General features: G+C 46.8%; 1 protein-coding gene across 1 annotated transcript; it reads left to right on the top strand.

Moving 5' to 3' along the window:
• The first annotated feature begins 1,030 nt into the window (after positions 1 to 1,030).
• chp1 (calcineurin like EF-hand protein 1) lies at positions 1,031 to 21,871 on the top strand. The gene is made up of 7 exons (XM_033026585.1): positions 1,031 to 1,398; positions 2,139 to 2,211; positions 12,789 to 12,869; positions 16,128 to 16,255; positions 17,560 to 17,621; positions 18,849 to 18,971; positions 20,108 to 21,871. Exons 1-7 carry the CDS (start codon positions 1,332 to 1,334, stop codon positions 20,159 to 20,161), a joined length of 588 nt encoding a protein of 195 aa, XP_032882476.1. The 5' UTR covers positions 1,031 to 1,331; the 3' UTR covers positions 20,162 to 21,871.
• Positions 21,872 to 25,885: the final 4,014 nt, after the last annotated feature.

Genomic DNA, 25,885 nt, shown 5'->3' with positions numbered 1-25,885 from the left:
TATTTTTCTGGGCATTTGGGGCACAAATCTACTGCAATGTGAACGTTCTAAACCAGCGCGTTCCACAGGATCCCAGTCGAAAGCTGATTTAAATGGCCATTAATTTACAGCAATTGAACACTAAATTCCTTCCATTTGGCCTATAAATTAATGTAAATAAGATTTAAAAATCATGCTTTATTGTGAATTCTTTGTGAATATTATTTGGACACTTAGGCTATTTAAAAATGTTAATCATTTCTTAAGAAATGGATAGATGTTTAGATCTAGTAATTGAAGTTTGGAATTAGCTACAATTGGGTAACTAACTAATTATATGCTTTAATTTCAGGTCATCCAAGTAAGATTATTTTATATTTGTTTCAGAATGCTTCAATCTATGATAACTGAAAATTTCATTCAGTTCTCTTAATTTTTAAGAAAGTTATGGGCTTTTGACTGTCCACGATCACAGCTTTTTTGTTATGTCCATAGAAAATCAATAGGGAACAAGATGCTAATTTCCGAGTATGAAAATGGCCATAACTTTTTAAATACTTGAGATATGAAAGTGAATTAGGTGTCAAATTAAACTTCTTTTTATGCTTTATCTGATGGGATAAATTGCAGACTTGATTTTTAAAATCTCAAAATTTTGTAACATTGCTACCCACAGGCCTTGCAGAACGTTGCGGAAAAGCCGGGCGTCGAAGCCTGCCCGGGCCTAACGGAGACTTGGCGGCAGCGATGGTGAAGCCTCGCGGGTCGGCCCACAGTCAATGAGACCGTGCTTTGTATCTCTGTCTGCGTTGTAGGTGTCCGCTATTTGTATACCTTGGGGTATGCAAGCAAAGAATTTCACTGCGCCTTGTCTTCTCACATGGGACAATGAAGCACCTCATCCCAGTCCAAAGTGGTCACATTGCTTACGAGGCGCTCAGAGGAGGGAGCCACTGCGCAGCCGCCAGCTGCAGCCCGTGACGACATGAGACCCCGCCCCCCACACGTCATGGGGTGGCGTCACAGGCGGGGCGGGGCGGGCCTGGCCGCCGGAAGTGGGCTGTCGTCGGCGGCAGCGGCGGCGCTGGGCGGGGCGGGGCTGGGGGAGGGGTGGAGCGAAGGCCGCAGCCTAGCAGTAGTAGCAGAGGGACAGCCGCCGGGCAGCAGCACCACCACCGCCACCACCGGCGCAGCAGCACCACCGCCACAGCCACCACCACCGGCACAGCAGCCCAGGCAAGGCGGCAGCGGTAGCAACACAAGCAGCAGCACAAGCATAACAGCCGGGCAGCAACAGCGGTGGTGGCACAGGCACAACAACAACAACAACAGCAGCAGCAACAGCAGCCGGGATGGGCTCCAGGGCGTCCAGCCTGCTCCGCGACGAGGAGATCGATGACATCAAGAAGGAGACGGGCTGTGAGTGCGGCCAGATGAGGGGCTGGGAGGATGGGTCGAGGAAAGGCAAGGGATGGAGGTTTCTGAGAGGGGAACGTTTGTGAGGGGAGAGGTGAGGAGAAGAGGAAGGGGTGAGTGGAAGAGGAAGAGAAGAGGAGGAAGGGGCGAGGGGGAGGGGGTGAGGGCAGAGGAGGGGAAGAGGGGAGGAGGGGGTGGGGGGAAGAGGAGGGGGCAAGAGGAAGGGGCAAGGGGAGAGGTGAGGGGAAGACGAGGGGGTGAAAGGGGAGAGGTGAGGGGAAGAGGAGGGGGTGAAAGGGGAGGGGGAGGGGAAGAGGAGGGGGTGAGAGGTGAGGGGAAGAGGAGGGGGAGGGGAGAGGTGAGGGGAAGAGGAGGGGGTGAGTGGAAGAGGATGGAATGGGTGAGAAGAGGGAGGGCTTGGCTTGGAAATGGGGTCAAGGAGGGAAGGGAGAAGTAGTTTTGGATAGAGAGAGGTTGGAAGGAGAGGAGGATTGAGTGAGTCGGCCCGAGAGAACAGAGGAGGGAGATATGGATCGGTGCAGCTGGAGGGGGTAGTGGAGATGGGCTTTTGGGGACAATAGAATGACAGGGAGGACGGTGTGGGTCTGGTTGTGAATGCTGTGTGGCTGCTTGTGTTATATGTATGGGAGAGGGAAATTGCCCTTCACTGATGCTGAACACCAACATGCTAACATTTTAACCTAAAACTTAATTTTTGATAACATCTATTTTTCCTTTGTCAGTCTCTCATAGCCAGATTACACGCCTGTACAGCAGATTCACCAGCCTTGACAAGGGAGAGAATGGCACGCTCAGGTAAAGATGTACTGTCTTTCCTTTGTTTGGTCAATCAGTTCCCAGCTTATTGTGAAACCTTGTACAATGGCCTGTTTGTTTTATTTTTAATTGCCTTTGCGTTTTGTTATTTAGTGCTATTACTGTTTTTGTTCCCAGTTCCTTCTCCAATGTGGGTCACCAAGGTGCTTTTTGCTGACACATCCTACCTCTGTATTTCAAATGGCCGCTTTGGAGCAACAGCACAAGATTAGTTAGCTGCACTACTGCTGTTGGGAGAAAGTAACGAGGTGTCGACAGTGATCGATGAGGAGAGGGCAGCGGATGTTGTGTGCAGGGAGGAACTGTCTGAAGAAGGGTCTCGACCTGAAACTTCACCAATTCCTTCCATCCAAACATGCTGCCTGTCCCACTGCGTTACTCCAGCTTCAGTTATTTCTATCTTCAGGGCAGCCGATGTTGTCGACATTAATTTTAGTAAGGGTTTTTTTTTAATCCCCTGTGGTAGGCTGATCGAAAAGATTAAGATGCAAGGGATTCACGGTGATTTTGTCGTATGTATTCAGGACTGCCTTATTCATAGTAGACAGGGTTGTAGTAGAAGGAAGATATTCAAGCTGGAGGTCTGTGACCAGCAGTGTTCGGGAGGGATTTGTGGTGGAACGTCTGTAGTTTGCTTATATAAATGACTTGGTAATTGTAGTTGAGTTGGTTAACAAGTTTGCAGATTGCTGGGTTTATGGACTGTCTGGAAGGCTGTCAAAAGGACATAGCAGGATATAGAGCAGCTTTTCTACGTGCAGTTCTGGTAGCCCCAATACAGGAAGGATGTGGATGGAGGCTTTGGAGAGGTTGCAGAAGATGGTTTGCAAAATTATGCCTGTATTAGCGTTTAAAAGAAGAGGTTGTTTTCTCTGGAACGCCAGAGGTTGAGGGGAGACCTGTTTGAAGTATATCAAATTATGAGAGGTATGGACAGTCAGGACCTATTTCCCTGTGTGGGAATATCCAAGATTAGAGTGCATAGTTATAAGATGAGAGCAGCAAAGCTTAAAGGAGATGTGTGGGTAAGATTTGTTTTTTTAACATATTGGGTGCTGGGTGTCTGGAAAGTGCGTGAAGGTCTGACATGGGAGGCAGTGGATATAGACGATAGTGGCGTGGCATTTAAGAGGCTTTTGGATAGGCGCAGGGAATGGTGCGATATGGATCATGTGCAGGCACATGAGAGTAGTTTATCTTGGCATCATGTTCGACACAGACATTGTTGTAGACATTAGACACTACTGTAGTGTTCTAATGGGACTTCCCTGTGCTCTAGCCCAACCTTGGTGGCATATGTTGCAATCTCTGGGCTGTGTTACATCTAATTTGTATGTGGTAAGCAGTCAGTGAGTAGTTTGTTCTACTTGAGGAACACGATCAAGGCTAGACATGTTTCATCATCAAAAGTCAGGCTGGATTGAGCACAAGGAGTCTTTGAGAGTTACAGCACAGAAAAGCTCTCAGTATACTTGGTGAGTGCAGACCACATATTTGCTGAAGTAGGGTCACGACCCGAAACATCACCCGTTGCTTCTCTCCAGCGATGCAACCTGTCCCACTGAGTTACTCCAGCGCATTTGCTCTAATATGTATAAATCGCATTATAGTAATTCCGCATTCTTGTCAACTATCCCCCCCCCCCCCCCCCCCTCACTATGGGTACAATAGGGGTAATTTATAGTGGCCAATGAACCTGCATGTCTTTTGGTTGTGGGCGGAAACGGGAGCATCATGAGGAAACCCATGTGGCCATTGTGACGGTGCAAATTCCGTGTAGACAACACTCAGGTCAGCATTTTTTAAATTGATTCATGGGATGTGGGCCTCCAGGTTGAGCCAGCATTTAGTTGACTTTGAAGGTGGTTGTTAGTTGCTTCACTGAACCGCTGCGGTTCTTTAGCAGTGGGCGTACCCACAATACTGTTGGGGAGAGAGTTGCGGGATTTTGAATCAACTACGGTATATTTCCAAATCAGGCTGTTGCATAGCAACTTCCCGTACTTTTGTTACCCTTCTAGTTAGTGGAGGTCATGGGTTTGGGAGGTGGTGCTTAAGGAATCTTGCTTTTGCACGTCAATTATGAAGGGGGTGAATGGCAGTGGGTGCATATCAAGTGGGCTCCTATGTAGGTATGATTTTTTTTTAATGGTTCTTGAGTTGCATCACTCAACACTACCTCGGTGATTGCCAATCACCCCCCCCCCCCCCCCCCCTTCCCCCAGACACTCCTTCCACCAGGAAAAAAATTATTGCACTACTATGACTGTATGCACGTAAATATATTTATTTATTGCTCATATTCTATGTCGCTCTTCTAGGGAGATGCTAACTGCATTTCATTGTCTCTGTACTGTACACTGCACAATGACAATAAAGTTTGAATCTGAATCTGAATCTATTGTTGAAATGCCACTCATCTATGCAAGTGGAGAGCAATCCATCATGGTCCTGAATTAAGCCTTGTCAATGGTGGGCAGGCTTTTTGGAGTTTGGAGGGAATTTGCTTGCTGCAGGATTCTGAGCCTCCTACCTGCTTTAGGAACCAATGTTGTGTGCATGGTCACTCCAGGATATTGATAATGGGAGTTACAGTGATGTTAATGCCGTTGAATGTCAGGAGGTGATACTTGGACATTTTCTAGCTGGATATCATAATTCCCTGGTACTTGTATGGTGCAAATGTTCCCACCTCTCAGTGATATTTAGGCCTTGCTCCTTTTGGATTAGTTTAGTTTATAGACACCGCGAGGAAACATTCTTCGCGCCCCCCCCCCCCCCCCCGAGTCCGTATCGACCAGCGATCACTCGTACACTAGTTCTATTCTACCCAATTGGCACAATTTACAGAAGCCAATTTTCGTACGTACAAACCTGCACATCTTTGGAACCAGATGAAACCCACGTGGTCATGGAGAGTACATACAAAATCCATACAAACAGCACCAACAGTCAGGATCAAACCCAGGTCTCTGACGTGTGAGGTGACAACTCTACCGCTGCGCCACCGTGGAATGCTTTAATCGAAGAGTCACAACTGCTGTACAATAGACAATAGGTGCAGGAGTAGGCAATTCGGCCCTTCGAGCCAGCACCGCCATTCAATGTGATCATGACTGATCATCCCCAATCAGTACCCCATTCCTGCCTTCTCCCCATATCCCCTGACTCCACTATTTTAAGAGCCCTATCTAGCTCCCTTTTGAAAGCATCCAGAGAACTCGCCTCCACTGCCCTCTGAGGCAGAGAATTCCACAGACTCGCCACTCTGTGAGAAAAAGTGTTTCCTCGTCTCCATTCTAAATGGCTTGCTCCTTATTCTTAAACTGTGGCCCCTGGTTCTGGACTCCCCCAACATCGGGAACATGTTCCCTGCGTGTCCAAACCCTTAACAATCTTATATGTTTCAATGAGAACCCCTCTCATTGTTCAATCATCAGCGAACATTCCTACTTCTGTCCTTGCGGCTGAAGGAAGTTCACTGATGAAGCAGCTGAAGATGGTTGGGGCTAGGACATTACCCTGAAATGTCCAGTGGTGAGATGATTGAATTCAAACCACCACAGCCATCTTTCTAGTCACCATTCCTTCTCTCCAGAGATGCTGCCCGTCCCGCTGAGTTACTCCAGCATTTTATATGTATCTTCGGTGTAAACCAACATCTGCAGTTCCTTCCAACATCTTTTGTGTTTGGTTTGACGCCAACCAGTGGAGGGTTTGAAGAAGAATTGAACTTGGGCCGCTGAATCTGTGAGGCTCTAGTAGCTGTGTCGCCTCCAATGTGAGTAGATTTCTGGCACTGATTTGTGGTTCTTTGAGCTGTGATGATTTTACTCATTGCAACAAAGAAACGGTCTAGTTCCCCTTTATAAAACCATTTAAGGGCTCTTGATGCATGACACCATTGTACAGTCTGTGGCCTTGATGGCAATCGTTCTGTATTGATTTTAAGTTTCTGTACTGAAAATAACCCTCATCAGACTGCCTAATCGGAAAGCTGAACACTTCGTCAAGTTGCTCATTAGTTTCCACAGTCCCAATGGGTAGGATTTCTAATTTATTCCTATTGTTCATGACGATCTGGTTCACATCTATTTGTGGTGGGAATACCTAAAGCGCACATACTCATGAGAGATGGGCAATTATATCTTCTGCAATGTGAGAGAAAGTAGGCCAGAGATTAGGAAGGATGCAAAGATCTTGAACTGTGTAATCCTGCTATAGAACCACCATCATACAATATAGAAGCAGGCCCTTTGGCCCTCTCTCACTCTGTGCCAATTGTTGAGCGCCCATTTTTTTTCTGTATTATCTCGCACTAATTCAATTTTTCTTCTCGCCTCCTCCCCATCAATTCCCCCACACTCTGCCACTCATCTCTACTTGTGGCACTTTACATGGCCAACAAACTAACTGGAGGTAGACACAAAATACTGGAGTAACTCAACGGGACAGGCAGCATCTCTGGAGAGAAGGAATGGGTGGAACTGGAGGATTTGGTGCAGCCCACATGATCACAGAGAAAATGTGTTGTCAACACCAGAACTGAAGTAGCTGGAGCTGTGAGACAGCAGCTCCACTAACTGTGCCACTGTGCAGCCTAATGGTTCACTAATTGGATAACTTAAAGTAAACTGGTACATCAAATATTCTGTCCTCATTTATGCTAAAATTTATCTGCAATAGGTGAACACTCATCAGAAGGTATTATTTCCATTTCAGGTGGAAGACATGTTATTGCTCATTTAATTTCAGAATGTTTTGGCGGGCATCATTGTTGGAGTTACAAAACATGCACAATGTGAGGAAGATTACTTAGATTACTTTTTTGGATGTTCAAAGAAATACAGAACATAATCATAGAGTGTGCATTCAGGCCCTTTGGTCCAACCTGCCTACACCGACCAACCTGTCCAATCTATGCCAGTCCCACCTGCCTGCATTGACCCATATCCCTCTAAACCTGTCCTATCCATGTATCTGTCCAAATGTTTCTTAAACGTTGTAATAGTACCTGCCTCAACCAACTCCTCTGGCAGCTTGTTCCATGCACCCACCACCCTTTGGGTGAAAAAGTTTCCCCTCTGGTTCCTATCAAATCTTTCCCCCCTCACTGAAAGCTATGTCCTCTGGTTCTCGATTTCCTCAACTCTGGGTATGAGACACTCTGCGTCTACCCAATCTATTCCTTGTGATATTGTATCTCCAAGGAGTAGAGTCCTAGCCTGCAAAACCTCTCCCTATTGCTGAGGCCCTCGTGTCCTGGCAACGTCCTTCTCTGTACCCTTTCCAGCTTGACAACATCTTTTTTATAACATGGCGCCCAGAAATGAACACCATGTTCTAAATGCGGCCTCACCAATGTCTTGTTTAACTACAACATGACCTCCCAACTTCTATACTCAATATCTGATGACTGCCAATGTGGCAAAGACCTTTTTGACCACCCCATCTACCTTTTTGACCACCCCAAAACCTGTCTTTTTCCATGGTAAAAATAGAGGAGAAATACTCATTGTGGACCTTGCCCATCTCCTGTTGACTGCTTTGATTCCTGAGGGGCCCCATTCTTTCTCTCTGGTCACCTTTTTCCCCTTTATGTACTTATAAAATCTCTTGGGACAATCCTTAATGCTATCTGCCAGAACTTTCTCCTGTCTCCTTTTTTTGCCCTTCTGATTTCCTTTTTTAGCTTGCTTCTTAAACTCATCATGGGATACGCTTGATCCCAGCTGCATATACCATGCCTCCTCCTCACTCTTGCCCGAAGGCTCAATTTCCATCGTCATCCAAGCTTCCTAACGTTTGCCTGCCTTGCCCTTCACTCTAACAGAGACCCGCGTGTCCTAGTCTTGTCAATAACTCTTGTTAAAAACATCCCACTTTCCTGTGATCCTTTTCCTTCAACCAACCTACTGAGTGGGTACCTGTCCCATACCGTCAAAGATAGCCTTGCCCCCATTTAGCATTTTAGCTCATGATGGCAGCCTCTTCAACATTCTGTCTGTCTTTTCGTCTTTTTTTTTGTTATTTTTAATGTGCTTTAAAAGTTTGTGTTAATGTTCTCTGGTTTGTTTTATGCGGGGGGAGGGGGTCGGCGGAAACTTTTTTTCAATCTCTTACCTTGTCGGAGATGCGATTGTTTTCCGGATCGTATCTCTGGTTGCTCTGCAGCCTAACATGGAGCTGGAGGCCTTGCTCGGGACTGACTTTGAGCCCCACCGCGGGGGCGTGATGTTGACATCGGAGCCGATCCCTTGCCTGGCATCGACGTTCCAACCGCGGCCTGTGGATTTCATCATCGAGGAGCTCGCAGTCTTGGGTAGAGACTGATGTCGGGAAGCTTTAAATGACGCAGAAAGTTTCGACCGGCCCCGACCCGGGGTTAGATCGCCCGGCGTGGGGAGCTGACATCCCCCCGATGTAGGAGCTTGATCGCCCCGACGCAGAGTGCCTGACTGCCGGCTACGGGAACCACAATCGCTCCATCAACGGAAGGCTCGACACCCCCGACCGCGGGAGAACAAAGAAGGGAAGAGATTGAACTTTTTTTCACCTTCCATCACAGTGAGGAATGTGGAGGAATCACTGTGGTGGATGTTCATGTTAAAATGTATTTGGTGTGTGTTGTTGCTTTTTAATGGTATGACTGTATGGCAAATCAAATTCCTCGTATGTTGCAAAACTTACTTGGCTAATAAAGTATAATCATGATTAAATGTAAATCACTGGTGGAGATAATAAGCCTTGGAGTAATATCTGTGGTTAGAAAATAGGGTGTCTCTTCTCACTTGGCAGGAAGGGAAATTATTGAAATAATTAATGTTATTAATTGAGAAATGACTTTGCATAGAATTGTTATACGTTTCTTTGCCAGAAGAGATGATTGCATATTTTGTGGGGAAAAGTGGCAAATGTTTGAGCCATTAAAGGATATGAAGGATATTTGGTGGTAAAGGTTACTCATGAAAGATCAGTGCAGACCGTATCAAAAAGTATTCAACTTACTGCAAACTCTCTAATTTGCAATGTCTACTCTAGTTTCCAATGCAGAGAACCTGTATTTCGAGTACTCTGCCATTAACTAAAAGGTCTATTCAAATACTTTATTTTATGTGATTCATGCTGCTGAATTGATTGGAAATGTTTTTGTTGCAAACCCTCAGCAAATGTTAGTGCAAACTGCATCAAAAAGTATTCTACTTGATGCAAACTGTCTAATTTGGTGCTTCCAACGTAGGGGGTAACTATGTTTCATTCATCTACTGGTGCCGAGGAAGAACATGGAATTAACTTGTTGAAACCTACCTTATTTTGTGCAATTCATGCTCTTGAATTGATTGCATATGTTTATTTGGTTGTAAAAATGTTATCAGCAAAAGTTAGGGCAAACTGCATCAGAAAATGTTCTACTAGCTACAAAGTCTAATTTAGCGGGCAGCATGGTGGCACAGCGATAGAGTTGCTGCCTTACCGCGCAGGTAAGACCCGGGTTCGATCCTGACTACGGGAGCTGTGTGTACGGAGTTTGTACGTTCTCCCTATGACCATGTAGGTTTTCTCCGGGTGCTCTGGTTTTCTCCCACACTCGAGATATAAGGGCTTGTAAGTTAATTGGCTATTGTAAAATTGTAAATTGTCCTTAGTGCATAGGATAGTGTTAGTGTACTGGGTGATCGCTGGTCTTCACGGACTCGGTGGGCCGAAGGGCCCGTTTCATCCCTATCTCTAAAATCTATAAAAATAGCTGTGGGGCACTGGGTTTTGTGAGGCTACAGACGAAAGAAGGCCACAAAGGAATGCACAAATCTGTTTAATTGTTTGTCAGACAACTAAGTATGCTACATATTTAAAGAATTTATTGTTCTTGCCGGTTCCTTGCAGTTAAAACCAGTTGTGACTCCACCAACCCTTCACTTCCCCCCCCCCCCCCCCTTCCCCAAGGTCAGCCAGTTCTCGTCATGCCGGCAAGTTCATGTCAGCAAGTTCACTACCATCATCACCACCATAGTGGCTTGCAAAAACAAGCCTGATTTATTTTATTTTCCTCATTGCCACTCGATGCGGGAATTTTTATGGTGTCGAACCATCGCCTGCCTTTGGAGCATTCTTCTCGACATCTCCCTGCAACCTATTCCCTCTCATATGCCCATCGGCGCTCTTCCCCCCCCCCCCCCCCCCCCCCCCCCCCTCATTACCGACCCACTGTAGAGAGTAACTTACACTGGCCAATTCACTTTGGGATGAAGTGGGAGGAAATATGAATGGGGTCTGGAGGAAACCGACCTGGTCACAGGTAATAGGTGCAAAATTCACACAGCAGTGGACATCTGGGTTCAACCGGGGTCTGTGGAACTGAAGCAGCAGCAACGTACCATTCTGCTATAGGAGGAGTGTCCTTGACCTTCATATTTCAAAGTGGACCCTGTGGTCAATGCTGCTCTTTTGAACTGTTGTCAATATCGTAATAAAATGTGGCAACGGGGTTGTTTTCAGCAGGTCCTATGAATAACAATATGATGCTGTTTGTGTTCTCAGTGTGAAATTGGGCAGCTTGGTCCATGGCAGCCATTGCGCGCACGTTTTTACTCTGATCCGAGCCTAATCCATTTTATTCTTCCCATATTCCCATCAACTCTCCCCAGATTCCACCACTTGCATACTCATGGGCAATCTGTAGCGGCTAATTAACCTACCCAACCCCCATGTCTTTGGAATATGGAAGAAAATTTGAGCAGCAAGAGTACATTTATAGTTATAGGGAGTACGTGCAAATGCGACACAGTCAGAGAATTGAAACTGGGTTGTTGGAGCTATGAGGCAGCAGATCTAACAGTGTTCGGGATATTGGAGAAAACTGTTTAGTTTAGTTTAATTTTGAGATACAGTGGCCCGCCGGGTCCGCGCCGACCAGCGATCCCCACATATTAACACTATCCTACACCCACAAGGGACAATTTTTACATTTACCAAGCTAATTAACTTACAAATCTGTACGTCTTTGGAGTGTGGGAGGAAACCGAAGATCTCGGAGAAAACCCACGCAGGTCACCGGGTGGGTGTACAGACTCCGTACAGACAGCACCCATAGTCGGGATCTCCGGTGCTGCATTCACTGTAAGGCAGCAACCCTACCGTTGCACCACCATGACCACCCCGTCAGAACCGTTCTGACAGTACAGCAGGCCTCCTTCGCATTCACCTGAGAGGGCAATGGGGATTTCATTCCAGCTTGTCAACAAAGGTGGGATTCTCTGGGCCAAGGCTCTCCTGAGACTATATTGGGAAATGCCTTCTGTGGAATGTTGTTTGAGGTCTGGTGGAGCTTGAACCAATGGACCTGGTGCAGGCGAGAATTGTATTAAAAAAAGACAAAGTGCTGGAGCAACTTAGCGGGGCAGCAACCCGACCGTACAAGAAGGCCGACTGTTCGCGGGATGTCCACAATGGAGGCGATGTTGCAGCGGGGACTAAAATAGTGCCAATATAGACTCAATGGGCTGTTCTGTACTAACCAGGGGATTGTGATTATGTATGGAGTTGCTGATCTCTATGCAAAGAAAATATTTCACTGTACCTTTGTCCACGTGATAATAAAGAAATCATTGAGAACAAGAATAGGTGACGTTTCGGGTCGAGATTGTTTGTTCAGACTGATTGAGGTGGGAAGAAAGCAAGAAGAGAAGAGGGGCAGGACAAACTCTGGCAAGTCATATGTGGCTACAGGTGAGGGATGCGTTTGATCGACAGACGGTTGGACAAAGGCCAGAGATGAAAAGACAGAAGGGGAGAGAAAAGAACTGAAGAGTTGCGAATTGAGTCTACAGGACGGAATGGAGGGGGATCATTATTGTGGTGCTCGCTTGGTCTTCCTTCACTGATTGGGAGAAATTAGTCCCGGACCAGAGGATGGATTGCTTGATCCAACTTGCCACACTTACTGTGAAACAATTAAATGTGCTACTGGATCATTGCAGGTATTTGAAGTGAAAAATGGTAAATGTTTATGTGATTTAGGGCAGGGGTGGGGAACCTGCGGCCTTAAAGGCCGTTAAGTGCGGCCTTTTGAATGAATTCAAATTTTATAGAACAAATCCTTTAATTTTTCTTAATATATTTTTGTTCGTCTTTTATTATTTTAATTTAAATCTTAAAATGAACGTATTTATAATACCAACGAGCAAAAGAAGATTCAACAAAATAATATGATATGGGGAGAAGGCAGGAACGGGGTACTGATTGGGGATGATCAGCCATGATCACATTAAATGGTGGTGCTGGCTCGAAGGGCTGAATGGCCTACTCCTATCGTCTATTGTCTAATCCTCCCTGACTGACGGCCACAATTAAAACATTAGTAAGTCATGAGGGCTATTTTAACAAAATAATGTACATTTTGAAGTATATCTAATTGAAGTTTCTTGGATGCGGCCTTATTAGATTACAGCTAACTTAATGCGGCATTCCAACATGAAAAGGTTCCCCACCCTCTGATTTAGGGAATTGAGGGTGGCTGGGATGTTACTAATTATTCTACTCTGTCTTTCTGACCACAGTCGTGAAGATTTCCAAAGAATTCCGGAACTGGCCATTAACCCTTTGGGGGACAGGATCATTAATGCCTTTTTCCCAGAAAAGTAAGTAGTGATTAATTAATTCCTACTTAGTGTTGCCTCTGTCATGCCTCTAACTCAATGCCTAGTGCAGTGATCGCCCATTTGGCAAATGATGGGTCAACGCAGTAGGTTTAAGGGTTGAGATATTTGTATTTCATTACATTTCCTTCCCTTTCCAGAGAGTGAAAATGAAGGTGGTCTATCCAGTCCTGCCAGGGTTAGAGGCATTTGACCCATCCTTGTAGCAGTGTTAGAGCTTCATCCCTAATCCCATTCAAGGGACTGATCATATGTTTTATGGAGCGGGATATTGCATTGAACCTGAATTTGCCATTTACTTGTATAGGGAGTAACTGTAGGTGCTGGTTTAAACCAACGGCAGACACAAAAAGCTGGAGTAACTCAGCGGGTCAGGCAGCATCTCTGGAGAAAAGGAACAGGTGACATCTCAGGTTGAGACCCATCTTCAGAGATGCTGCCTGACCCGCTGAGTTGTCTGGCTTTGCCATTTACTTGTTTGTCCCTATGTTCTCCTTATTAAAACTTCCCAATTGTCCCAGGTCTGACAAACTTGGATTGTTTTCTCTGGAATGCCGAAGATTGCGGTGAGACCTGACAAAAGTGTATAAAATTGAGGTGTAGATGGGATAGGAGGTCAGAATCTTTTTCCCAGGATGGAAAAATCAAACACAAGAGGGCATATCTTTGAGGTGAGAGGGGCAAAGCTTAAAGTGGGTTTTTTTTACAGAGAGTTTGGCGAGTTCCTGGAAAGACTTTTAGATAGACATATGGGTATGCAGAGAATGGAGGGATATGGGTTAGGTGCAAGTAAATATGTGATGGTAATGTAATCATGTTCGGCAGATAAATTTTGAGCCAAGGGACCTATTCTGGTTGTATTATATCTCTTTATATCTCTCTAAACCTTTCCCATCCAAGTCCAAATCGCTTGAAAGTTATGGTGCCTGTCTCAACTACTTCCCCTGGGAGCTCATTGAATATACCCACCAGCCTGAGTGTACCCAAACGTTGTACCTTGGGTTCCTAATCAGTCCCCTCTCAGCTTAACCCTATGCCTTCTGTTCTAGATTCCCCTGCCCTGGAATTTAAAAAAATCTGCGTTCACCATATCATGATTTTATACACCTCATGAAGAACACTCGTCAATCTCCTCCTATCCATGGAATAAAGTCACTCCAAGGTCTCCCCCTCATCCTTCTAAACTCCAGCGTGTACAGGGCCAGTGCCATCAAACACTCATCATGCGTTAATCCAATCGTCCCTGTGGTCATTCCCGTAAACCTCCCCTGGACCCTCTCCAACGCCAGCACATCCCTTCTCAGGTACGGGGCCCAAAATGCCTCTCAATACACCAAATGCGGTGAGTTTCAATGTGCTTCAGTACATGTGACGTTAACAAAGCTAAACAACATAGACAGCTCAGCATTACATCCCTGTTTTTATATTGTCCTCTCATAATAAATGCTAGCATTACATTTGCCTTCCTTACTACTGATTCAATCTGCTAATTAACCTTTTGGGAACCCTGCAACAGCACTCCCAAGTCCCTTTGCATCTCCAAATTCTGAATCTTCTCCCCATTTAGAAAGTCGTCTATGCCTTTATTCCTGGGCCACCAAAGTGTATGACCACACACTTTAGTACGCTGTATTCCATCTGCCTCTTCTCAGCCCACTCTCCCAACCCGTCCCAAGTCCTCCCGCAGACCCCTTGCTTCCTCTGCATTAACTTCTCCTCAACCCATCTTTGTATCATCTGCAAACATGGCCACAAAGCCATCATTACCACCATCCAAATTATTGATGTACAATGTGGGGTGGTGACCCCAGCACTGAGCCCTATGGAACACCAGTAGCCACTGGCAGCCAACCGGAAAAGCCCCACTTTATTCCCAGTGGTCCCATTATAGAGGTTCCCTGTTGGAGGGGGGGGGGGGGGGTGAAGTAGGACCCAGGTTAATCAGACCACATGGTATTGGAGCTGACAACGTGGAGACTCGAGACCTAGAGCTGAGCCTGGAACACAGATGAGTCGGCCGCCTGGCTTGCTGGTAGGTGAGGGAAAGATAAGAATCAATAGACAATAGGTGCAGGAGTAGGCCATTTGGCCCTTCGAGCCAGCATCACCATTCAATGTGATCATGGCTGATCATCCCCAATCAGTACCCCGTTCCTGCCTTCTCTCCATATCCCCTGACTCCGCTATTTTTAAGAGCTCTATCTAACTCTCTCTTGAAAGCATCCTGAGAACCTGCTTCCACCGCCATCTGAGGCAGAGAATTCCACAGACTCACCACTCTCTGTGAGAAAAAGTGTTTCCTCGTCACCGTTCTAAATGGCTTACTCCTTATTCTTAAACTGTGGCCCCTGGTTCTGGACTCCCCCAACATCGGGAACATGTTTCCTGCCTCTAGCGTGTCCAAACCCTTAACAATCCTATATGTTTCAATGAGATATCCTCTCATCCTTCTAAACTCCAGAGTGTACAAGCCCAGTTGCTCCATTCTCTCAGTCGATGCAGTTAATGGAGGTCAGTGCAGAGAAGGGTCGATGGTGAAATTGGAATCCGGTCGTAGGTGGCAGACATTGGGTGCTGTTCCTGGCAACGTTAGTGCCTTTATCCGCGGCGGTCTGGCATGTGGCACGATCCAGCAGTGAAGCTTTGGGCCTGCGGGTGGCTGAAGCGAGGAGAGTTGGCGGAGGGACCGGACTGGAGGCGGGCAAGCAGTGATCTTTGGTGGAGTCCAGGTTGGTTAGGAAGCGTTCGTCTGGCAGGTCTGGGGGACAGGCCCAGAGCTGTGGGACGGTCAGAACAAGGACCTGCTGGTGCCAGTGTATGACGGCCAGTGTGGAACGCAAGGCACAGATGGAGAACTGTTGTGAGAGGTGGTGGATTAGCTGTTGGTATCAGATATCTGGGTTGGCTCTGAACTGGGAGGTCTGGAACTGAAGTTGGAAGTCATGAGGCACAAGATGTTGGCACAGGCAAGCACCAAGGAAACCGTAGCAAGTCCAGGTTAAAACATGGTCAGAGAGCATTAGGAATCAGAGGGGGAACAGTGGGAGAGGGACTTGCAGAATTCCCATCGGATTGAGCAGAACGTCTTCAAAGTAGACATACCCTGAAGAGATTTCACAGAGGAGTCGTCAAAATGGTACAATCTTTTGCTGTGTTTACTAAATGGCATTTAATGAGACTTTACATTTACTGTTGATGGACTATCCTGACCATTTTTTTCCCCTCTCTAAATGTGCTCAGTGAAGATCAAGTGAATTTTCGAGGCTTTATGCGGACTCTTGCTCATTTCCGGCCCATCGAGGAAAGTGACAAAAACAAGAGCCCTCAGCTTCCTGAGCCACTCAACAGCAGGAACAACAAGCTGCTCTGTAAGTGATTTGGTCAGCTCTGATAGAGGATAGGGAAAATGTGGTATCATAAAAGGCAGACGGAACAGAGCCTATGTGTGTGTGTGTGTGTGTGTGTGTGTCAGCATCTGGGTATAGGATTAAATGGGTTGTCCCATACTTTCCAGATGGGTGTAGTCCAGCCATTGGGAGCTAACAGTTGCACCAACAGCAGTGTGAACTGGTTTCTATTTTCGATATTAAAGACATTGGTGTGTTACTCATAGGGATAGAAATTGCCAAACTGTATTAAAAATTTGATGCTCATTATTCATCTCTACAAATCTCCTGAGAGCATTGCATGAAAAGCCACAGCACCCAGTTTCAGCATGGTACACTCATTCACACCATTGCTGCCAGCTCCATATTCCTCCCACACTGTAGTTGTGCTTTCAGTCTCTCACTTTTCCCCTCCAGTGTGTGTGTGTGAGCGCGCATGCGCATGGCACTATTAAGCACACTGTTAAGACATGTTCTATCCCACATTCATGCAATGTGACCTCAAGGTATGTGGGAGTGAACATATCGATGACTACCATCGCCCGGTGGAGTATCGCCTCAGTGCAGAGGGAGAAGAGGAGGGAAGAGACAGTAACTTTAAGATTTGCCTCCATCACAGTGAGGAGGTGCCAGGTGAATTCACTGTGGTGGATGTTAATTTGTGTTTATTGTGTGTTTTGTTGTTTATTATTACATGTATGGCTGCAGGCAACGACATTTCGTTCAGACCGAAAGGTCTGAATGACAAATAAAGAATCTAATCTAATCTAAAAACTGCACATGCTGCTTTAAACCAGATAGACACAAAAAGCTGGAGTAACTCAGCGGGTCAGGCAGCAAGTCTGGAGAAAAGGAATGGGTGGCGCTTCGTCTCAAGACCTGAGATCTTTCTCTCCAGAGATGCTGCCTGACCCGCTGAGTTACTCCACCTTTTTGTCTTTATCTTCTTGTTGCCACAAGCGAACAATCGTTGGGACAGCCGGGAGGTTTCCTCTATCCTTGGGATAAGGCATTCTGTAGGATGGTGCCACACTAAGAACTTGTTAATAGAAGGAAATATGTAACAGTAAGAGGAGACAAAGCAAAGGACTAATGAAGCTGATCTTTCCCAGAAGGAAAGATGAAAGGAATGGCAGAGGGAGATATGATTGAATGCAGAAGACCCGTTCTGTGTTAAGCCCATGTGACTCTCCTGTCTGCTGTGTGCAATCCTGCTTTCTATGGCTAATTAAATTGTGTTGCCCAGATTTTTCAACAAATAGACATGCCTCTCTCTTCCATTTCAGTTGCTTTCAGGCTCTATGATCTGGACAAGGATGATAAGATCTCTCGAGAGGAGCTCCTGCAGGTAATGAGCGACTTCTGCTGGATCTTAAACTGCATTAATCCAGGCTGTCTTGCATGAAAATTATAACTCCTCTGTCGTTAACACTTATGGAATGCTCTCCAATTGAGATCCAGAGACACTTTCCGTCTACGGCTTGCCTGGACTTACAGGACACCAGCCCAGAGCCGTGGAGTTTGTGCTGCTTATCCACAATGGCTGTAAGCCTGGGCCATATTTCCCATAAGTCCAGGTAGCTGGATTTAGCGCTGTTTCTCCGCGCTGGCTGTGGGCCTGGGGGCACCGTCCCCGTCTGACTCCTGACGTCTCTGGCTGTCCCTGGATGGGGGGGGGGGGGGCGCTCGGTGGGAGGGGGGAGGGGATGGTCCAGTGGCGGTTCGGCAGCCCCAGAGACCTAGGATCGATCCTGGCTGCGGATGAGGCGCAGGTCTGTGTCCATGCCGCGGCACGGCGGCCGAGAGTGTTTTTCGCTTGTGACCTATGACCTAGGCATACGCAGCCGAAATACCGAACTCGCTTATTGTCATGTGTACCGACAACAGAATGAAATTCTTACGTACCACAACATTAAAGCCATGTTACACAACACACATAGATAACATATAAATAAACACATTCAATAAATGAATAACCTTATAACTACTGCAAAAAAAGCCCCAAATCCTCATTGCAACTAAAGACACTCCATGGCTCATAGGTTAGTGGAGTTTTAGTTTAGAGATACAATGTGGAAACAGGCCCTTCGGTCCACCAAGTCCTCGCCAACCAGCGATCCCTGCACATTAACACTATGCTGCACACTCTAGGTACAATTTTTACATTTATACCTAGCCAATTAACCTACAAACCTGTACGTATTTGGAGTGTGTGAGGAAACCGAAGATCTCAGAGTAAACCTACCCGGTTGGTCACGGGGAGACCGTACAGACAAGCACATGTAAACACGGGTCTCTGGTGCTGCAAGCGAAGTAAGGCAGCAACTCTGCCGCTGCACCGTAGTGTTGTAGTATTAAAGAGCCCGGTGGCTTTTGGGGGGGGGGGGGGGGGGGGGGGGGGGAAGCTATTCTTCAACCTGGTGGTTTCAGACTCTTAGACCTACCAGATGGTATGAGTGAAATGAGACCATGGCCAGGGGCGGTGTGGGTCTTTTGATAATGCTGGCTGCCTTTTAGAAGCAGCGCCCCCACACTTGATAGATATGCATTCATCATCTGTTTATTCTTCAATCAGGTCCTTCGCATGATGGTGGGAGTGAACATATCGGATGAGCAGCTAGGGAGCATTGCAGACCGGACCATTCAAGAGGCAGATCAGGATGGCGATTATTCAATCTCCTTCATGGAGTTTCAGAAGGTAACGGGAGAGGAAGGAGCAGATGGAAGGGAGAGCGTGAGGGGGGGGGTAGGGATAACGATGACATAAGATTGGGAGGGGGTTGCAGGTTTGTAGTACTATATCACGGCAATATACAGGGAGAGACCTGTGCTCAAATGATCAAATGTTCATTTATTGTCACATACACCAATTGGTGAAGTGAAATTCAAGTTGCCATTGCAGCACATTAATAAGAATACAACATAACATTATAAAGGAATTTAACATAAAACGTAAAAACATCCCCCCCCCCCCCCCCCATGGTTGCCACTGTGAGGGAAAGCACAAAGTCCAGTCCCCATCCCCTTGTCCACCCATAGTCGGGCCTAATGAGGCCTCCGCAGTCGCCGCTACGGGGCCCGATGTTTCAGGCCCTTCTCGCCGGGTGATGGTGCTCCGGCATCGAGAGAACCCTCTCAGCGGTTTGGGACACCTGGAACGGCCGCTTCCTTACCGGAGACCGCGGCTTCCGAAGCCGTCAGGCCGCGCTGGACGGATCTCCACCACTGGTAATCTCGCCGAGAGATCCCAGGCTCCCGATGTTAAAGTCAGCGCCGCCGCCCGCTCCACAGAATCGCGATGTTGTCACCTGCGGTCTCAGTATTCCGGAGCTCCAGCCGGCGACCCGGGCAAGGCATCGCCCGCTCCGCGATAGCGCTGTACCGCCGCCGAAGCCATGGTTCTGGCCGGTACCCTCACGAAAGGCCGGTCCAGACCCGTTGGTAGGCCGCGGGGACGGGTTGAAGACGCTGCTCGGAGGAAAGCCCGCCTCTCCGACCAGGTAGGGACTAGGAAAAGCCCCCTTTCCTCCCCCACCCCCCACATAAAAAGACTAGTCCTCCCAAAACAAAACACTATTTAACACGCTAAAAATTAAAAAAGCGAAATAACGGACAGCTGCAGGCAGGGTAGCCATACCCAACCGGTCGGCACCCCCTTCCAGTATTTATTGGATAGAACTGCACTCGGATGTGCTGCAGCTGGCATTATAGAGTTATAGAGACAGACCTGTACCCAGTAGTACTTTCCTCTCTGTTATCAATGCCGCCTGCTGTTTTCACCGTTTGCAGAATTCAATTCTGTTTTTCTCCTTCTGTTTCTTTCCTCCCCTCCAGGTGTTGGAGAAGGTTGATGTTGAGCAGAAGATGAGCATCCGTTTCCTTCACTGAATCCTCAGCCGGCCAGCTCTCCACTCAGACTCTGTCCGCCTCTGACGTCACTGATGTGTTACCTGATTATGTAGAGAAGTTTATCAATTGCATGGGAGAGCGCCAGTCATTTTGTTGGTTTCACCCACTCCTGGGCAGTCGTGGAAATCGTTAACAGTGTGGCGATTTCTGTGTCCCTCTAGTTTGCCGTGTGGCGCGTTTCACCTGGGTACCACCGAACAGCTGGCTGCAGGGCAAACTAATCCGCCTTGCTGGTGGGGAAATGCTGCACCTTCAGGATATGATTAGCAGAGGAAGCCAGTCATACCTGAGGGATTTCATGACTCGTGGACTGCACAGTACTGGTGCTCCTTAGAATGGGCTGTTCTCCGATTGAACTGTGTAAGACTGAGGGGATGGCAATCAGGTGCTTTTAAATTGTATTTGCTCATTTTTCTGATCGGGGTTATTGATTATGGGGTATTTATTCATCCAAAGTTGTATAAATTGTGGTTTTTAGGTTACTTGCTATTAATTGTCCCTTGCTGCCAGTTTAGTCCCTTAGTTCCAGCCTTACTTTGTCTGTTCCGCTTGTGATGTTTCCAGGCCAGTCTTTAACCGTATCCATTCCCTAACACCGAAAACCAAGAGAATACTGTAATTACCCATGTATCATACTTATTTGACTTGGCTGTCATTGGGACTCCTGTTGGCTCCCCCTGTCTCCATCTATGCTGAAACAATAACATAGATGGTGGTGAAAAGTGCTGCCTTTGCCAGCTGCTGCAGTCTGGCCAGGTTCCTTTCTGTCAGTGTGTTTTGTTGCTGCGTGTGAAGAGGGAATGGTCACCCTTTTTTCGATAATTATATGTCCCAGTGAACACTAAAGATGACCCTGTGCTTGTTTAGCTCCACTCGCTTTTGATGCATTGCTCGTCCTGCGAGGATAGAATGCCTGTATTGCCTGTTAATTAACTAGATATGGCATTACACTCTGTTTATATTTAACTCCGGTTGTGTGTGTGTGCCTGAATGTGTTTATCCTGTTTGGTCGGCAGCTCACGGCAACACAGTATTGTGATGTGAGGGGGATGTCAACAAAGGAGCACTAAGTGTGAGGCTAGCCCAGCATTCAGACACTTAAACCAGTCGCACATTTTACTTTTGAGCCTTGAGATAATTCTGAACTTCAGTTTTGCCAAGCAGCACACTACAGATTCCTGGGCTCTGCACACTGACTGGAATCTGCCCAGGATCAACTCACCAGTATTTAACTTAATACCAAAGTCTTCAGACTAAGGTTCACTCATTTGTTCTGTTTCTCAGACTGGAGTTCATTTTGTTTTGAGCCTGAATGTCTCATCCCATTCAGGATTTAATTTTAATTTGGATATGTTAGTGTCAGTACATGTATGGACCAGTGGAGGGACTGATGTACCACAGGAGATGCTCCCTTCACTGAAGGCTGTGCACAGAATACTTGCCCAACTACCTTCACTTGTTTCATGTCCCCCCCACCCCCCCAAGGCGCACGTGGAAAGGCGATGAGCATCCAAGTCCTTCCTTACGAAGATCGATTGGGAGCTTCTGATTGAACTGAATGTGTCGTGCAAACGGTTAAGTGCTTTCAGATGGAATGCTATCACCCTTTCCTGGATTGTGCCTTCACTTTCTTCCCTATGAGAAGAATATCTGTACATTTCATAAATAAAACATTTAATCGTTCCTTCATTTTGGCTACCTTTTATTTTGGTATTGATCATTCCACTCTTGTAATAGATTTTTTTTTTCCCCCTTCTCTGATTAAGAGCCCACATTTTGAAACTAAGTAAAGCCCCTGTCCCACTTGGGCGACCTCTCGCTACGAGGTCGTAGGAGGTTTTCGTCACTCTCCTTCATGGTCAAAAGTGGTCTCCGCGTAGTCGAGGCTTGAGCTAGGTCGCAGAGTATTTTTCAAGATGTTGAAAATTGACAGCGACTAAAATTAGGTCGCCGTGGGAAAAATCGATATTTATTTTAGGCGTAGGTCTAGTCGAGGTTGGTCATGGTAGGTTGTGATGCTAGTCGAAGGTAATAGCTCCGGGGTGAAAAAAAGGTCAGTAGAGAGAAAACAAAAAGGTAATTTGAACAGCAGGACGTCACCTCTGTCACTCCAGGGCATGTTCATTCATAGCTGGAGAGTTTTTTGGAGAGGAGACGTGTTTTAGAGATGGCACCAAAAAGGCAGCAGCACAAGGGGAGGGCACAACCCTCAAAAAAACCTGCCATGCAGGTGTTGCCCACCCAGGAGTGGCAGGAGGTGATAGTGCAGGAGGAGGTAGCCCTGCATGAGAGACCCCTAGAGGAGGAGACCAGGGTGGTAGTATATGTGCCCACCACCACCCCATCCTTCACTGCCTCATTTGAAGGCAGCAAAGCAGCCCGTTCTCCTGTGGCAGACACAGCATCAGAGGCAATAGACAATAGGTGCAGGAGTAGGCCATTCAGCCCTTCGAGCCAGCACCGCCATTCAATGTGATCAGATAGCTAGATAGATATATACTTTATTAATCCCTTACTCGGGGAAATTCAGATTTTTTGTAGCACACCAATAAAAGTAAGACACCACATTCAAAATGAATTGAACATGAAACATAAAAACATCCCCCCACAATGGTTTCCACTGTGAGGGATGGCTGATCATCCCCAATCAGTACCTCGTTCCTGCCTTCTCCCCACTATTTTTAAGAGCCCTATCAAGCTCTCTCTTGAAAGCATCCAGAGAAACGGCCTCCACCGCCCTCTGAGGCAGAGAATTCCACAGACTCGTCACTCTGAGAAAAAGTGTTTCCTCGTCTCCGTTCTAAATGGCTTACCCCTTATTCTTAAACTGTGGCCCCTGGTTCTGGACTCCCCCAACATCGGGAACATGTTTCCTGCCTCAAGCGTGTCCAAACCCTTAACAATCTTATGTTTTAATGAGATATCCTCTCATCCTTCTAAACGCCAGAGTGTACAAGCGCAGCTGCTCCATTCTCTCAGCAGTCCCGCCATCATTAGGCTGTGGGCCGAGGAGCTTTATTCTGCAGTTTCGTGACCCAAGTCACCAAACTACATGAAATTTTCACACATTGTGTAAAAAAAATTATATAAATCACCCCTGAAACTCGATATGAAGAAGACTTGCACATTTTTTATAAAATTAGAGAAAATGTCGGGAATTTTTTAGTCCAATCAAAGCACATTTAACTGAGTTGTCTGCCAGTTGGCCAATCACGTGCTTTGTTTCAGGCTCGCACACAAAATGGCTGAGGGGGCTTCACAGATGCCTGTTTTACTGGAGATTCCGATGTGTTGTTCTGTGGAATAAATGTCGTGGAAACTTGCAGCAGGTAATTGTATTTAGTGGGAAAAGCATTAAAAAGGCTGAAGAAAGTGCTGCAAAGTGGATTAAAGTGCAAGAAAGCCTTCAAAGTCCCAGCTGATGTGCTGGAACACAAAGAAGGCCCCCATGAATCAACTCTAACTGAAAGGTAAGACTAAAGTCTGAATTTATGAAAATCTATCTGTATGGACTTTAATTAATTTAATTGCACCCTTTTATAATGTGAATAAATTTATTCATTCATTCATTCCTTATTCATTCATTCACTCACTCACTTACTCATTCATTCATGAAATTGAGGGCCTAAACTATAACACAGTAAATTAAACATTTTCACTAATGCCAGCTTGTAGTAGAGTAATAAGTCTTTAACAACTAATCTCGGAGCTGCCTGCGAAAACTTACCGGGAAAAAGTGCTCCGACCGCGGGGCCTAGGTACTCGCGGTAAAGAGCGATCGATATCCCTCCGTTTTTCTCCCGTTATCGGGGTCTGAAAACGACCGCTACAGACGGCACTATGTACAGCCTCCCCCCCCCCGCCCGCGGAAATGATCCGTGGCTCCGCGATCGCGAATCGGCCGCTTATTAATTGAGACCGCGGCTTCACTTTACCGCGAGTACCCAGGCCCCGCGGTCGGAGCACTTTTTCCCGGTAAGTTTTCGCAGGCAGCTCCGAGATTAGTTGTTTAATTGACTGTTATAGTTTAGGCCCTCAATTTCATGAATTAATGAATGAATGAGTAAGTGAGTGAGTGAATGAATGAATAAGGAATGAATGAATGAATTTATTCACATTATAAAAGGGTGCAATTAAATTAATGAAAGTACATAGATAGATTTTCATAAATTCAGACTTTAGTCTTACCTTTCAGTTAGAGTTGATTCATGTGATTCTTTGTGTTCCAGCACATCAGCAGGGACTTTGAAGGCTTTCTTGCACTTTAATCCACTTAGCAGCACTTTCTTCAGCCTTTTTAATGCTTTTCCCACTAAATACAATTACCTGCTGCAAGTTTCCACGACATTTATTCCACAGAACAAATCGGAATCTCCAGTAAAACAGGCATCTGTGAAGCCCCCTCAGCCATTTTGTGTGCTAGCCTGAAACAAAGCGCGTGATTGGCCAACTGGCAGACAACTCAATGTTAAATGTGCTTTGATTGGACTAAAAAATACCCGACATTTTTCCGGTTTTTCTCTAATTTAATAAAAAATGTGCAAGTCTTCTTCATATCGAGTTTCAGGGGTGATTTATATTTAAAAAATTTACACAATATGGAAAATTTCATGTAGTTTGGTGACTTGGGTCACGAAATCCTATTTCTAGACACATTTTTGATGCTCGGCCCACAGCCTACATGGGAATTAATCTTGTAAACCTATGCTGCACTCCCTCAATAGCAAGATTGTCCTTCCTCTGGATGGAGTCAAGGGAGGAGGTATAAGGCAGAGACAGATAGATTTTTGATCAGTACGGGTGTCAGAGATTATGGGGAGAAGGCAGGAGAATGGGGTTAGAAAGGAGAGATAGATCAGTCATGATTGAATGGCGGAGTAGATTTGAGCCGAATGGCCTAATTCTGCTCCTATTACGTATGACCTTAGGTACACAAAATTGCTGGAGAAACTCAGCGGGTGCAGCAGCATCTACGGAGCGAAAGAAATAGGCGACGTTTCGGGCCGAAACCCTTCTGAAATCGTCTGAAGAAGGGTTTCGGCCCAAAACGTCGCCTATTTCCTTCGCTCCATAGATGCTGCTGCACCTGCTGAGTTTCTCCAGCAATTTTGTGTACCTTCGATCTTCCAGCATCTGCAGTTCCTTCTTGAACACGTATGACCTTAGACTCGATGGGCCGAATGGCTTAATTCTGCTTCTGTGATTTATAAACCTATGGAATGGCCGGGGGGGGGGGGGGGGTCGAGTAAGAGTCTAGAGAGGTTCAGATGAGACGTGAAGGATGCCTGACCCCCTGGAGCAGGCGAGAGTGTGCGGGCTCCGAGCTGTGGGCTCCGGGCTCCGTGTTGTGGGCTCCAGACTCCGTGCTGTGGGCTCCAGACTCCGTGCTGTGGGCTCCAGGCTCCGTGTTGTGGGCTCCAGGCTCCGTGTTGTGGGCTCCGGGCTCCAGGCTCTAGGCTCCGTGTTGTGGGCTCCAGGCTCCAGGCTCCGGGCTCCGTGTTGTGGGCGGGACCTCCGCGGGGAGGGGGAGGGGGAGGGGGCGGGACCTCCGCGGGGAGGGGGCGGGACCTCCACCGCCGGACCAATGGCTACACCGCCCGCAGGCGGGGCGGGTGATGGGCGGCTGCTCTGCCCAATGGGATGCAGGGGCGGGGAGTGCCGACCAATGGCAGCGAGGTGGGACGGCTGACTGACGTGGGTTGT

The sequence above is a fragment of the Amblyraja radiata genome, chromosome 9 (genome assembly GCF_010909765.2).
Source record: "Amblyraja radiata isolate CabotCenter1 chromosome 9, sAmbRad1.1.pri, whole genome shotgun sequence".
Lineage (NCBI taxonomy): Eukaryota > Metazoa > Chordata > Chondrichthyes > Rajiformes > Rajidae > Amblyraja > Amblyraja radiata.
The sequence above is the reverse complement of the archived record's forward strand: the minus strand, read 5'-3'. Positions and strand labels throughout refer to the sequence as shown.

Excerpts from the sequence above, each read along its gene's own strand:
- chp1 (XM_033026585.1), top strand. The coding sequence starts at position 1,332 with ATGGGCTCCAGGGCGTCCAGCCTGCTCCGCGACGAGGAGATCGATGAC. Across the intron at positions 2,212-12,788 it reads GGAGAGAATGGCACGCTCAG|TCGTGAAGATTTCCAAAGAA; the intron begins GTAAAGATGTAC and ends TTCTGACCACAG. Across the intron at positions 12,870-16,127 it reads AATGCCTTTTTCCCAGAAAA|TGAAGATCAAGTGAATTTTC; the intron begins GTAAGTAGTGAT and ends AAATGTGCTCAG.